The 15,221-nt window shown below is 36.7% G+C and overlaps 1 protein-coding gene across 11 annotated transcripts in view; it reads left to right on the top strand.

The window, feature by feature from the left end:
• The window catches only part of PCCA (propionyl-CoA carboxylase subunit alpha), a 435,628-nt gene that overhangs the window by 166,978 nt on the left and 253,429 nt on the right, over nucleotides 1–15,221 (top strand). For 10 of the 11 annotated variants that reach the window (XM_086708562.1, XM_086708568.1, XM_086708558.1 and 7 more), the window contains 3 exons: nucleotides 1,479–1,557; nucleotides 6,789–6,891; nucleotides 14,441–14,535. In XM_086708562.1, coding sequence (XP_086564688.1) covers nucleotides 1,479–1,557; nucleotides 6,789–6,891; nucleotides 14,441–14,535 — 277 coding nt within the window. Of the gene's footprint in view, nucleotides 1–1,478; nucleotides 1,558–6,788; nucleotides 6,892–11,536; nucleotides 13,536–14,440; nucleotides 14,536–15,221 lie in introns of those variants that run through there. The other variant, XM_086708626.1, reaches the window with a different exon arrangement.

The raw sequence follows: 15,221 nt of genomic DNA, 5'->3' as shown, positions 1-15,221 counted from the left end.
GAAGCATATTTTTCCCCTAATTTATGTTTCGGTTCTCTTTTTCTTCTGCCATCCTGCGGATACTCTACAGCTGGATTATTTTAGTCATTCCTTAAGCCAATCCCATGCTTCCCTGCCTGTTTTGTTCCTGCTATTCCTGCTTAAAGTGTTCAAATCCTGCTCATCCTTCACAGCCTCACGTAAATATTTGGTCCTTGCTGTAAGATGATTTCCTTAATCGCTTTGCTCTTACCTTGTTGTACTTTTCTCTTCTGAATTCCCAGTGATAGAATTATTTGGGTACTTTCCCTCTCTCTTCCTAGATTCTGACACTCCAGTGTAAAAACAGTATTGTTAATCTTTTTTCTCACTGCACTTAGCATTGCTTTTAAAATATTGTCCCACATAAATATAACCAACATAAGAATTTTAAAAATTGAATTAATTATGAAACACATAGAAAGCAAGTGCCATTTTAACTAAGTTGAAGTTAAGAGCTATGTTTTGTGGCTTAGGGGCTAAAGGTCTATGACATTTGGCCGTCTCTTCCTTTTCCTCTAAGATCCTATAGCTAGAGTGTAGTGCTGTTAGAGCATCACAGGCCAGGAAGAGTCTTCCTGGTGCTCACTGTTTTCTTTCTTCAGAAAAGATCATAAACAAGTGGTCTCAGACATAAGTGTATCTACCTTGTTTTCAGGAAACCTCTAAGCAAGGAGACTTTTATAACTTTTCTTGGTAACTCAAGCTGTCACAAACCTTAGAATAATCTAAATACTAAAACAACAATCTTATGTCATTTTCTCTTATCAAACTTTAGCTGGAGATGTCATTTGTTTGGGTCTTACTTTGTGTTTTCATCACACTTGCTAGCATATGCATTCCTTGTTGAATCAGTGGGATAGTGCAGTAGCCTCTCCATTGATAACAGCGAGTCCTGGACCTTCTGCTTCCACCCATGATAGAATAATGTGACTTGATTTCTCCCCAAATCATTGTGTCAGTTTTTGCTGATAAAAGCTGCAGGGGTTCCCTGTGAATTTTCAGATGAAAATACCTCAAATACATGTAAATCATTACTTTTGAAAAAGGGAGTTTAATTTGTGATGCATGCAAACAGTACTTTGGAGGAATTGTGTGTGTGTGTAAATGTCATAAAAGTTGCTTCTTGTATCTTTGGTTAGTTAATATTATATGTGCTTCTATTTTTGGAATCCTCTGTCAAATAACTTGTTTATGTTTTCTTAGCTTTTTATTTCATTACTGGTAAAAATGTTATATTTATTGATACAAATAGTCTTTTTCTTTCGAAATGATCACCTCTCATTTTTAAAATATATATGAGATCATTACACTGGTGTTATTTTCCTGACTCTAAAGAAAGGAACTTTTAAATAAATTAGTTATTGTCTTCTGTGTTATTGAACATGTGGTCAGTTGTCATGTTCATGCATCCAGATGATCAAAGTCTGAACTTCTGTTTAATTCTTCCCTGCTGTTAGGCTACCCTGTCATGATCAAGGCCTCAGCAGGTGGTGGTGGGAAAGGCATGCGAATCGCCTGGGATGATGAAGAGACCAGGTGAGGTGCTGTCCAAAATCTACTTTTGATGAAAATTGCAGTTACTGGAGTTTTATTAAACTGACAAGTAAACAGATACCAAAAGTGTAATGGAATAATTACAATAACCAGATAATTTTTACTCTTTTAGATGGGAAAAAATGGAGATTATGCAGAAAACTTTCTTGTTTATATGTTGATGATGATTGTTCTGTTAGAGAAAGGTTCTTACTTTTTTATGCATTAACAAAGGAGGATTGTCTTTTTGTTTTTATATTATATTTTAAAAATTATAGTCATGATTCTGTTTTTTAGGCAAAAGCTACTAACATTTGATGTATATTCTGAGTGTGGTCAGAAGATTTGAAGCAAATATATTTATTTATTTATTTTATTTTTAATTTTTTTTTCAACGTTTTTTATTTATTTTTGGGACAGAGAGAGACAGAGCATGAACGGGGGAGGGGCAGAGAGAGAGGGAGACACAGAATCGGAAACAGGCTCCAGGCTCCGAGCCATCAGCCCAGAGCCCGACGCGGGGCTCGAACTCACGGACCGTGAGATCGTGACCTGGCTGAAGTCGGACACTTAACCGACTGCGCCACCCAGGCGCCCCGAAGCAAATATATTTAAAGGCAGTTATGATTTCATTCGTGCATTAGTCAGTGTGTACTTTCTATAGCTTGTCTATAAAAATGGTGAACTACTTCAATAATTCTATACTGTGGAATATATTTCTTCTGAATTTGAAACTACTAAATGTCCTTTATATACAGTGCACTCTGTTGTAAATGTAGACCAGTTTCTTATTAGTAGTTTCAGAAATCAAAAGTAACTTTTAAAACCAAATTTTAAAAATCCAATGCATTGATGACATCATGGTGATTAAAAAATAACTTTTTGGGAAAAATGCATAGTACAAACAGGTTTTAGGCGCTTCTATGTAGGTTTGTGTTTTTATGGATTTTCGGATATGGCAGAAGAGATTTATGTCATTGTTTTTGGAGGGTTGGAGGGGATAAACAATGACTTAATTATTGTCTTATGTTGCTTTTTGGTGCCCGTTTTCTACCCAGAAGTAATGTGGTCTTCCAGATCGTTCTGCTTTCTTCAGTTCCTTTGCTTTTCCTTTCCTCCCCACTCCCCCATATCTCTCAAAAACAGAAGTCTGGAGCAGTTGTCGTGAAAGTTGTTCACTACAAACCTAATTCAGAAATTAGGTTCTAAAGTGTACAAGCAAGGTAAAAATTTTCTCAAGGCAATATATTATTACCCTTTAAAATCTTTTGGGAAAACACCAGGTTGCAGACTTGCACAGATGATTTTACCTCTAAAGGAAAATTATCTCAGAACACCATTGTTTCTTTGGTTGAGCATCAGAGAAAGTAATTAGTTGTGTTGTGGCGTTATAAGAGATGACATATACTGCTCTTTAAACCCCAGTCTTGGGGCGCCTGGGTGGCAGTTGGTTAAGCATCTGACTTTGGCTCAGATCATGATCTCGAGATTTATGGGTTCGGGCCCCGTGTTGGGCTCAGTGCTGACAGCTCAGAGCCTGACTGTAAGAATAAACTCATTGCATGGAGTGACAATATTGGTTGAGGATCTGTGTGATAGGCACTGTTTTAGTAGTGTTCCAGGAATACAGACAAAATAATCCTTTCCTCTATGCAGTTTATATACTAGATCTGGAGTTCTTAACCTTTGAGTTCCCAGCCCCAGGAAATTGAGGAGAGGTTTATGCATCTGCATGAGGGAAAAAAAGGACCTATTTCTTCACTAGCTTCTAGTTGGGATTTAGTGTTTCCTCCAATATAGGCAACCGACTTACAATAGTGGTAATATCTATGAAACTTTGTACCACTTTGGAAGTCACATGTTATCACATTACAGTTGTTGAAGATATCTCTGAGTAACAGTGATTATTATTAGATTTGTTGTTGGAGCTTATTATTATAAAGAACCCCATACATTGTATCCCAAATTTGTTCTTAAAAATATTTTGATGCCTGTAGTTCAGTATAATTTGTTTCGTGTGCAGTCCTGTGCATTTTCTTTCTTGCACTTTTGGCCTTGTTTTCACAAGAAGTTCATGTGTTGCATGATTATGCAAAAGAGGTATATAGCATAAATCCAGACAGTAGGAGACACCACTGTGGCCATCTTTGGAAAAGACAATCTGCTGCAGCCTCTTGGTAGGAAAGAATGATGTAATAAAGATATAAAACACAACTCAACGGTTCTGTAAGAGATGTGTATTTTATAAACTAACTTTTTTCTCACTGTTTTGCCCTCTTGTATGGCACTTACATAGCAATTTCACTGAAAGCTTTAGCACTTACTTTTCATTATTCTTCTTGGGATCTCAGATTGCTTATCCATCATTTCTCCAGGGCTTCCTGTTAGTAACATATTCTTTTATGGTGAAGATAACTCTTAAATTTCTAGGTATTGAGATTTGCTGTGCTATTAACCAATGGATTTTTTTTTAATTGTTTTTTAACGTTTATTTATTTTTGAGACAGAGAGAGACAGAGCATGAACGGGGGAGGGTCAGAGAGAGAGGGAGACACAGAATCTGAAACAAGCTCCAGGCTCTGAGCAGTCGGCACAGAGCCTGACATGGGGCTCGAACTCACGGACCGTGAGATCATGACCTGAGCCGAAGTCGGACGCTCAACCGACTGAGCCACCCAGGCGCCCCTAACCAATGGATTTTAATTTAGCATTCAGTATTTTCAGAAATCACTGTATCTATTCATATATTGGGCATCTTTTTGGGTAATAATTTAACCCATTAAATGGCACATTGGTTCAAAATATGTTGATAAAATTAATAAAAATATGTGCACCCATACTTTTCTATCTAAAATATTGCTCTCACTTTGATAAATCATATCTGAAACTTTGTTGAGATTAATAAAAGTATGACACTATTTGGTTTGATAATACATGCTCTTTATTTTAAAAAGTTCCTCTGTATCCCCTGTTACTTTGGAAGAATCTGAACTACAGAAAAATTGAGAGAACAGTCCAGAAAATATCCATGGGGTTTTCTTCTGTAGTCACCAGTTGTTAATAGGCCACACTGCATCTACTCCTTGCCTTCTCCCTTCTTAAGGCAGAAATATTTTTTGCATACTCGATAAAAATTTTAGCCTTCTTTGGAAGGAAAATCTGATAGCCATTAATTGCTTTATTATTTTATCCAGAGGAGTGTCTTCCTCTTGTAACATCTTTCCTCCGTGGTTTTAGGGAAGTAGCATTTATGGCTTGTCTTAGAATCTTAGAACATCTGAAAGATTAAAAAAAAAATAGTGTTGTTATTGTATATTAAATTAGGGGGAGAATCATGAAGGCTGTTGAAAGTAGACTCAGATATTTTCATAATAACCTCTGGCTTTCTTTTCCCTATCCACGTTTCAATGAAATACGGCATGACTGGAAAATTGATCATGTCTGCATTGTGGAATACCCCTGCTAGATTTCGAGGACTGTGAGGGCAGTTTCTGCTTTATTTTTGTATTCCTATCACCTAAATATGCACCAGGCACATGGTTTCATGATTAGTAAAAACGTATTGAGTGAATGTGTAACTTAGGTATAACAAATGATGTTTTTAATGCAGTTTCCATGAGTTCCAAAATATCCCCGTGATGCTTTCAGATGTGACAATTTATTTGGGTGATTTTGATTTTCACCTTTAGTATTCTTGGTTTAAATGCAAAATGTAAGCTCTGAGTCGTTACAGCAAAGACAAACTGTAAAGTGCCTTGTTTTTCTTTCTGAATCCTCATGTCCCATCTAATAAAAAGTTGGTCATATGGTATTGAAAACAATAATTCATTGTGCTTTAGTTTCTTTGAGCTTTGCAGTCTCCTGAGATCTAAAAACTCCATTCCCCTAAATCAAAGAAGTAATAGAGGACTAAGAAAACCTGATACCTTTTCCCTCAGAACTCTGAGAAATAGGAATTGTTGCAATATGTTTTGAATTTATCTTCTAGTCATTGTTTACTTTCAATGTTGTATTTTTTTTTTTTAATTTTTTTTTCAATGTTTATTTATTTTTGGGACAGAGAGAGACAGAGCATGAACGGGGGAGGGGCAGAGAGAGAGGGAGACACAGAATCGGAAACAGGCTCCAGGCTCTGAGCCATCAGCCCAGAGCCCGACGCGGGGTTTGAACTCACGGACCGCGAGATCGTGACCTGGCTGAAGTCGGACGCTTAACCGACTGCGCCACCCAGGCGCCCCCAATGTTGTATTTTTTTAAGCACAAAAACAAAAGTGGTATTTATTTCTAATATTGCCAGATGGAGTGTTTGCAAATTAAAAGATTGGAATAATTTTAATACTGTATTTAAGTACAGATACTTAATTTGAAGATTAATAAGCTATTAATAATGTATAAAAAGAATTAAACTTTATATTCTGGATATATCAGTGAATGGAAAATAATATACTCATTTAGTTTTAGGTAAGCAAGTGTGAGTTTTTAATAGACCAAATGAGCCCAAGTGTATGAATTTAGTGAGCATATTTTAATTCTAATGATTTAAATGATTACAGTTTGGGAATAAAACATGTAAAGCGATAATCCTACCCATACTTTCTATTTTCAAAAATTGTACTTTCCTAAGTATTAATTTTGAACAAGTCCAGAAATGACTAAGCTGTCATGACCTGTATGGGTGTGTAGAGGGCAATTATATTTAAGTAAAGGTGTGCATTTAAACTATCATGAAATGTTCTTGAGGATCCTCCTTTTCTGGGTTCATTTTCACAGAGTACTTTGCTGTAGTTTTGCCCCAGTTGTGCCGTTGGTCAGTTTGACCCTTTGCATTTTTGTGTGCGTATTCTGACTCTTGAATCAAATGGACATGCATTTTTGTATTTTTTAGTAATAGAATTAAGGTACATTGGGTTGAGGAAATGGAATTTTATGTGATTTGTGAGGTTTATTAAAAATACCTGACTTTTCACAGTGAACTAGGTACTGGTATTCCTATTTCATTATAAAATCTAGGATCAGGGAAATTAAATCACTGACCGCACGTCACAGAGCTGGTGAGTGTAAGACTTGCAGGTCACCGCAAGTCAATTTAGATACTTGTGCATTAAGTGAATTTTTGTTTGCTTTGTTCATAAGTAAGCCACGATAAATATTTAATTGCTTTGTTTTCTTTTAGATTGAGGGCTGTGTTTGTTTTGTTAGTTTGACTGTTCTTCCTTTTTAAAAATTTTTTCCAGGGATGGTTTTCGATTTTCATCTCAAGAAGCTGCTTCTAGTTTTGGTGATGATAGACTACTAATAGAAAAATTTATTGATAACCCTCGTCATATAGAAATCCAGGTTGGTACATTTTAAGATGTTTTCTAATTATTATGACTTCAAAATAACATCATTTATTCCTATTGGAAACACATCCTTTCTTCCATTTAGAATGATTGTGAATCGTTCTGGTATGTTTCCATAACTTGAAAATAGAGAATGTACATAAATTGATCACTTCCCTTTGGAATTGGGTATACTTTTTGTCAGAGTGCCAGAATGTTGGTCAACAGAGGGAATGATATAAAAATCCTATAGGAACAAGCAGTCCCAAGATGAACCAGGCTGAATACATTGTGCCCAGAGGCTCATTAGCCCTCTTCTGAGACTGGCCATTTCAGAGCTGTTTTTGTTTTGTTTTGTTTTTTAAGTGCTTCATCTGGATTCCTATTATTTCAGTTCACCAAATGTCTGCGTGGCTGGCCCACTGAGACAAGCATTCTTCTAGGACCTGGTAGTAGAGAGATGAGTAAATGATTTCCTCTACTCAGGTTAAGATTTTAATCCAACTGCTAAAGTGGTTGTGGGGAGTATGGATTTCAGCAGGACAAACGGTTTTCTGAAATGGCACACAGAGGATGATGATGTGTCCTAAATTGCCATTTTTGTCAGAATTGTCTTCATTCTATTTTACACATTAGGGCTATGAATTGAATTCAAATTGATAAAACATAAATATCAAATTTGAAATCATACTGAAATTTAGGTTATTATTTTCCTCATTTCAGTGTGAATAGAGAACCAGAAAACTAATAGGTTATTTGCTGCCCTTGCCCCTTCTGATGGGGCATAGTAAAAGTCCTAGGTTTTGTCATTGTGGTTTTGTTAAGTTTAATTTTCATTTTACATAGATATTATTTATGAGTAGAAAATCTTCATCTAGATCCTCAAATTTTCCAGAATGGGAAAAATGTGCAAACATACATAGTTAGTAGTTAAACATTTTTTTTTTTTAATGTTTGTTTATTTTTGAGAGAGAGAGAGAGACAGAGCATGGGCAGGGGAGGGGCAGAGAGAGAGGAAGACACAGAATCTGAAGCAGGCTCCAGGCCCTGAGCTGTCAGCACAGAGCCCGATGCTGGGCTTGAACCAACGACCCACGAGATCATGACCTGAGCCAAAGTCGGACGCTTAACCAACTGAGCCACCCATGCACCCCATCAGTTAGTAGTTTTAAAACGTTGAATATAGTGTATTTATTTCTGAAGTTAGCAGGATTTTTTGTTGTTGTTGGTTTTTTGTTTTTAGATGTTATAAATTGAGATAACACAGCTCTTCAGTAAAGTCCACAAATCTTGTGTACGCTTCAATAAAATTCTTGTGCACACATGGAAACCTATATAGCAACCATCCAGATAGATAGAGAGATGGATAGATAGATAGATAGACATAAGATGTATAGCACATTTCTGTGACATTAGAAGATTTCTTCATACCATTTCCCAGCCAATCCCTGCATTTTGCTACCAAAGTACCTGCTGTTCTGACCTTTAACACCACAGATTATTTTTGTCCTTAAACTTCATATAAATGAAATTATACAATATATATTTGGTTATACGTACTTGGCTTCTTTCACACAATATCATATCTTTGAGATTCTTCCATGAGGCTGTATGTTATTTATTCATTCTAAGAAATTGTTCTGCAGGGGCACCTGAGTGGCCCAGTTGGCCAAGCGTCTGACTCTTGATTCCGGTTCAGGTCATGATCCCAGGGTCGTGGGATCAAGCCCTGCATCAGGCTCCATGCTGAGTGTGGAGCTTAAGATTCTCTCTCTGCCCCTCTCTCTCGCTTGTACTCTCTCTCTTTCTAAAATAAAAAATAAATAAATCAGAATAAAAAAATAAATTGCTCTGTGATATTTCATTGTTTGAATAACCTGTAATTTATCCATTTTCTTGTTGGTGGGTCTTCTGGTTGTTGTCAGCTTTTTAATGCTGAATAAATTGCTGTGTCTTTTCATGGACATATATATTCTTTCAGATATACTGAGGAGAAATATTACTGGATTACATGGTAATGTTATGTTTAGTTCTAGTAAACACTGTAGTTGTCATAGATTTGTATATATTTTTTATTTTTATACAAGTTTTTTTTAAGTGTTAGAGAGACAGACAGACACAACAAGTGGGGCAGGGGCAGAGAGAGGAGGGCAGAGGATCTGAAGTGGGCTCTGCGCTGACAGCAGCAAGTCTGACTTGGGGCATGAGCTTATGAACCAGGAAGTCATAACCCGAGCCGAAGTTAGACGCTCAACTGACTGAGTCTTCCAGGCGCCCATATATATTTTTAATAAGCTTCACTCCCAGTGGGGGGTTGGAACTCACAACCCTTACATCAAGAGTTGCGTGCTTCACCAGTTGAGTCAGCCAGGTGCCCCTGTCCTTTATATATTTTGGATATTAACCCCTTATTAGATATATCATTTGCAAATATCTTCTCCCATCAGTAGGTTGTCTTTTTGTCTTGTTGATGGTTTCCTTTGCTGTGTGAAAGCTTTTTATTTTGTGGTAGCCCCAATAGTTTATTTTTGCTTTTGTTTCCCTTGCCTTAGGGAACATATCTAGAAAAATGTTGCTGTGGCCGATGTCAGAGAAATTACTAGAATTTTTATGGTTTCATGTCTCACATTTTGGTCTTTAATTCATTTGGAGTTTATTTTTGTGTATGGTGTTAAAAAGTGGTCCATTTTCAGGGAGCCTGGGTGGCTCAGTTTTCACCTCAGGTCATGATCTCATGATTCGTGAGATTGAGCCCCACATCAGGCTCTGTGCTTACGGTGTGGAGCCTGCTTGGGATTCTCTCGCTGCCCCTCCCTAGCTCACATGCCCTTGCTCTCTCTCACTGTCTCTCAAAATAAACTTAAAAAAAAAAAAGTGATCTAGTTTCATTCTTTTACATATAGCTGTCCAGTTTTCACAACACCATTAACTGAAGACACTATCTTTTCCCCCTCGTATATTCTTGCCTCCTTTGTCATAGATTAACTGACATAAAATCATGGGTTTATTTCTGGGCACTCTGGTTAGTTCTGTTGATCTATGTGTTTGTTTTTGTGCCGGTACCACACTATTTTGATTACTATTTGTAGTATATCTTGAAATCTGGGGTGGTGATACCTTTAAGCTTTGTTGTTCTTAAAATTGCTTTGACTACAAATTTTGGGATTATTTGCTTTTAGTCTGTGAAGAATGTTGTTGGTATTTTGGTAGGGATTACATTAAATTTGTAGATGGCTTTGTGTACTATGGATATCTTAACAATATTCTTCCAGTCCATGAGCATGGAATAGCTTTACATTTGTTTGCGACATCTTCAGTTTCTTTCATCAGTATTTCATAGTTTCCATAGTAAAGATCTTTCATCTTCTTGGTTATTTTATTCCTAAGTATTGTATTCTTTTTAGTGCAATTATAAATGGAATTGTTTTCTTTATTTCTCTTTCTGCTATTTCATTATTATCATATGGAAATGTGGCTGATTTCTCTATATTGATTTTGTATCCTGCACCTTTACTGAATACATTTATTACTCCTAGTAGTGTTTTTGGTAGAGTCTTTAGAATTTTCTATGTATGGTATCATGTGTCTGCAAATAGTGACATTTTAACTTCTTCCTTACCAGTTTGGATGCCTTTCATTGCCTGACTGCTGTGGCTAGGACTTACAATATTTTGTTGACTAAACGAGGCAAGAATGGGCATCCTTGTCTTGTTTTTGATTTTGAGAAAAGTTCTTAATTTTTCACCATTGAGTATGGTGTTAGCTGTGGATTTTTTGCATCTGGCCTTTATTATGCTGATGTACGTTCCCTCTAAACCCACCTGAAGAGTTTTTATCATGAATGGATGTTGAATTTTGTCATGCTTTTTCTGTATCTGCTGAGATGATCATATGATTTTTTTTTCATTTTGTTAATGTGGTTATCACACTGATTAATTTGTGAATATTGAACCATCCTTGCATCCCTGGAATAAATTCCACTTGCTCATGGTGAATGGTTCTTTTAATATATTGTTGAATGTGAAGGCCATCTTTGGATATGAGCTACCACAACCCATTCTTCAGGCCCTAATGATCATGTCCTTCCATAAGTAGAATATAAACATCTTCCTTTCAAGACCAGAATCTCTTTTTCAAACTTGACCCTGCTATGGATGAGACTTCTTGTGTACAGCTCATTAAAAGCTGTTCTCCTGATGCAGAGACCTCTGTATTTAAAGACAGTTTGACGCCTCCTTGTCAAACTTGCAATGATGGGAGGAAAGGCTATGACACTGCAATAAGTAGCCCCATTCAACAAGGTTAAAAAAAAAAAAAAAGCTAGGCACACAGTATTTATTGGCTGTTACTTTTTCTTTTCTTTTTTTTTTTTTTTTTGAGAAAGATACAGAGACCAAGTGGGGGAGGGGTAGAGTGAGAAGGAGACAGAATCTCAAGCAGGCTCCATGCTGTCAGCACAGAACCCAATGCCGGACTCAAACTTACTAACCATGAGATCATTACCTGAGCTGAAACCAAGAGTCTGATTCTTTTTTTTTTTTTTTTTAATTTTTTTTTTCAACGTTTATTTATTTTTTTTGGGACAGAGAGAGACAGAGCATGAACGGGGGAGGGGCAGAGAGAGAGGGAGACACAGAATCGGAAACAGGCTCCAGGCTCTGAGCCATCAGCCCAGAGCCCGACGCGGGGCTCGAACTCACGGACCGCGAGATCGTGACCTGGCTGAAGTTGGACGCTTAACCGACTGCGCCACCCAGGCGCCCCGAGTCTGATTCTTAACTAATTGAGCCACTCAGGTGCCCCAGCTCTTATTTAGTATTTGAAAACCAGCAGTTGAAGTAGAGAGCTCTCATAGGAGTTTTTTTGTTGTTGTAATTCTTGGTGAGAGATGATGGCAACTTGGGCCAGGGTGTTGGTATTGGAGGTGAGGAAATGTGATTGAATTCTGGATACTCTGTGAAGGTAGACTAGATTTTCTAAAAGATCAGATGTGATGTATAAGAAAAAGTGTAAGACATCAAAGATGGCTTTAGGGTTTGGGCCTGAGGAATTAGAAGACTGGGACTATCTTTTACTGAGGAAGGAAAAACTATGAGAGATGCATGTTTTAGGGAGGAAATCAGGGTGTGATGTTGGATAAATCACAGTTGAGATATCAAAGTGTAGGTACTAAGTAGACTGTTGGATATTTAAGTCTGTAATTTAGGGGAGATACTTGGGCTGTCCTTCCTGTAAGATCTTACAGGCAAAATTAATTCCTCCTTCTTTGTATTCCTCATCTGTCACTTATTTGTGCTATTAGAAGACCATTTATTTTATCTTTGTCTGACTTTTCCAATAGACCAAGAAGTCCTTGAAGGCAGTTAGTAGGTCTTATTCACGTTTGGTTCCAACAACCAGGCCGATGTCTTTCACATTACCAATACTCTATAAAGCTTTGTCAAGTTGTGTTAAGTAATTATATATCTACATCAGCCTTTATTTTCATTAGTTGTGGCATATAATCTAGGTGATAATTTTAAACACAGGTGAAAGTGTTTTAAATAGGTAACAGTAATTACTTAAATAGGTAACAGAGATGTTGCTCTATCTGATCTGTGCTTGGAAGTTTTTTATTTTCCTCAATTTGCATTTATATGAGGTGATTTGTGCACACTATAAGGGACATTCAATGAAAAGTGAGCATTCCTTTCACCCTTGTCTCCAAGTCCCCTGGTTTCTGTCCCTAGAAGCAGGCACTGTTACTGTTTTTTGAATATCCTGCCATGGACTGTGAAGTATAGATATGTATGTCACTTACATGCATATAGATATGTATGAAGCACTTTTCAGTAGGCAGTATTTCTGGGAGATTTTTCCACATTGAGTACCTGTGCATTGGTAAAGGGCTATATTAAAAGTTTTTTGTTTTTTTTTAAATCATGATGGGGGGCAACTGGCTGGCTCAGTCAGTGGAGCATGCAACTCTTGATCTCAGGGTCCTGAGTTCGAGCCCCACATTAGGTGTAGAGATTACATTTAAAAAAAAAATTCATGATGGATTTAAGGATTAACTTCCCTTACAAGCACTTTTTATTTAGATTGTCGGGTCACTTAGTTTCTTCATTTATTTAGTGGAATAAATCCTTGTCAAATTATTTTTGTTGAATGCTTAGGAAATGGCAAGACTTTATAAAAAGAACCAGGCGACTACACAGACTTCAGGGAAAAATAGATGTGATTCTTTATATGAATCTAATAGGTTATAGTTAGAAATATTTCTGAGAATTCTTGGTTATGGCTTAATTTCTTGGACGCAAAGTCTGCTTTCACTCCCTTGTCAACTAGAATGAAAAGAAGTAGAATAAATTTAGTGTTAAACTATTTTTCAGGTATGCTTCATGCAGCCACCTTTGAGTCTTAAAAATCAAATTCCAAATTTTTTGACATTTAATTACTGCAGTGTTTTCCTTTGCTTGGATCATTCTTAAGGTTTAGATAGGTTTTATTCCTAAAAATTAAGTTTGCATTCATATGTTAACTACTCATTTCATAGTTTGTTATACTTGCTGTAACCATGATCTTTTTTGATTTTATATTTTCAGCAGCCATATAAAATATTAAGATGATGCTATCTGCTATTTATAATGCGTAAGGAAACAGAGTGACTTGCCCAGAGAAGTGAGTTAAAATTGTTGCCTAGCCTAAGCCTTCTAGAGTAGCTTTTACTTCTTTGACCTTAACATATGCATTCAATAATAGTTATCTACTTCTTAATCATGAAAATATATTAATCTGTTCCTAAAAGCAAGCATTCTGTCCAAAAATATTAACCAAGAGCATGTTTTAGGGTTACCAGATTTAGCTGATAAGATACATATTAAATTTGAATTTCAGATAAACTGGTTTTTGTTTTGAAGTGAAGGTACGTCCTAGTAAGTATTTGGGACCTATTTTCTTTAAGATTTTTGGTTGTTTATTTAAAATTCAAATTCAACTGGCTATCCTGTTATTTTATCTGGCAGTTCCAGCTCATTTTTCAGTATTACAAATGGGAAAAATCATAATGTGTTACATGGTAACCCCAGACTTTTTATCACTTTCTATAACAAAAAAAAGCACATAAAAACATCCATATATAAATAACAGACTACATATTGTATATAAATAAGATAGTATTTCTTGATCAACAGGTATTTAATGATGTTAAAAACAAACCGATGTTTGTGATAACAGTCATGGTTTTCCTAAAGCATCACTGATACCTAGAACATATATTCCCCTTTATTGACACTCAGTTTCCTTCACAAAATTTGTACAATTGATGTGGTATTTCCCCTAGTACATTGGAAATGTAACATGAGAATTTTTTCCTCAAGTCTTTTAAAACATTTTAGTGAGTTTTTGGGGTTGTAAATAGTTTTCCTCTATTAACATCAACCAAAAGAGAAACATATTTGAGAGGTACATGTGTTTTGTGAGGTGTGCTTGGTAAAAACCAATGGTTGTTGCATGGTGAAAATGTTAATTGGGCACATACTCTATAGGTTTGGCAGTATAATTTTTCAAGCGGTGTACTCTGTCAGGTTTTAGGTGATAAACATGGGAATGCTTTGTGGCTCAATGAAAGAGAATGCTCAATTCAGCGAAGAAATCAGAAAGTGGTGGAGGAAGCACCCAGGTAAGAGTTTCTCTCAGTGAGCATTTATAACAGACTGATTTTGTTTCTTACATTCCTTTCCCATTTTACTGGCTAAAATTGCTTTAATTGCAGTTTGGTAGACATGGTATGATTCTATTGAAGTGTATTTTTTTTTTTTTTTTAAATTTTTTTTTTTCAACGTTTATTTATTTTTGGGACAGAGAGAGACATAGCATGAACGGGGGAGGGGCAGAGAGAGAGGGAGACACAGAATCGGAAACAGGCTCCAGGCTCTGAGCTATCAGCCCAGAGCCCGACGCGGGGCTCGAACTCACGGACCGCGAGATCGTGACCTGGCTGAAGTCGGACGCTTAACCGACTGCGCCACCCAGGCGCCCCTGAAGTGTATTTTTATAATTAAGAATTTGCCACTTCAGCTTCCTCAGTACTTAGTGCATGACACGTGAGAGAGTTCTTGGGAAAGAAAAGTGGGGTTTTGTTAGAGGAGAGAGTTGGGTGGATAGCCAGCTATGACTTCCACAGGCTTCTAGGGAATAGATCCTGCTAGTGTTTCCAGTCATGTGGAATGTCCAGGATCTTCTGTTGGTGAAAGTTTCATAAAGTTGATCCTGAAGTTTTTAAATTTATCTTACCATGAAGAGGCTTCTGGAGCATAATTTTTAGAGATTTCTTGATTTATCAGCACTCTTTCAGGCACTTCTCCA

This window comes from Puma concolor, chromosome A1 (genome assembly GCF_028749965.1).
Source record: "Puma concolor isolate L17-30 chromosome A1, mPumCon1.1.hap2, whole genome shotgun sequence".
Taxonomy (NCBI): Eukaryota; Metazoa; Chordata; class Mammalia; order Carnivora; family Felidae; genus Puma; species Puma concolor.
The sequence above is the reverse complement of the archived record's forward strand: the minus strand, read 5'-3'. Positions and strand labels throughout refer to the sequence as shown.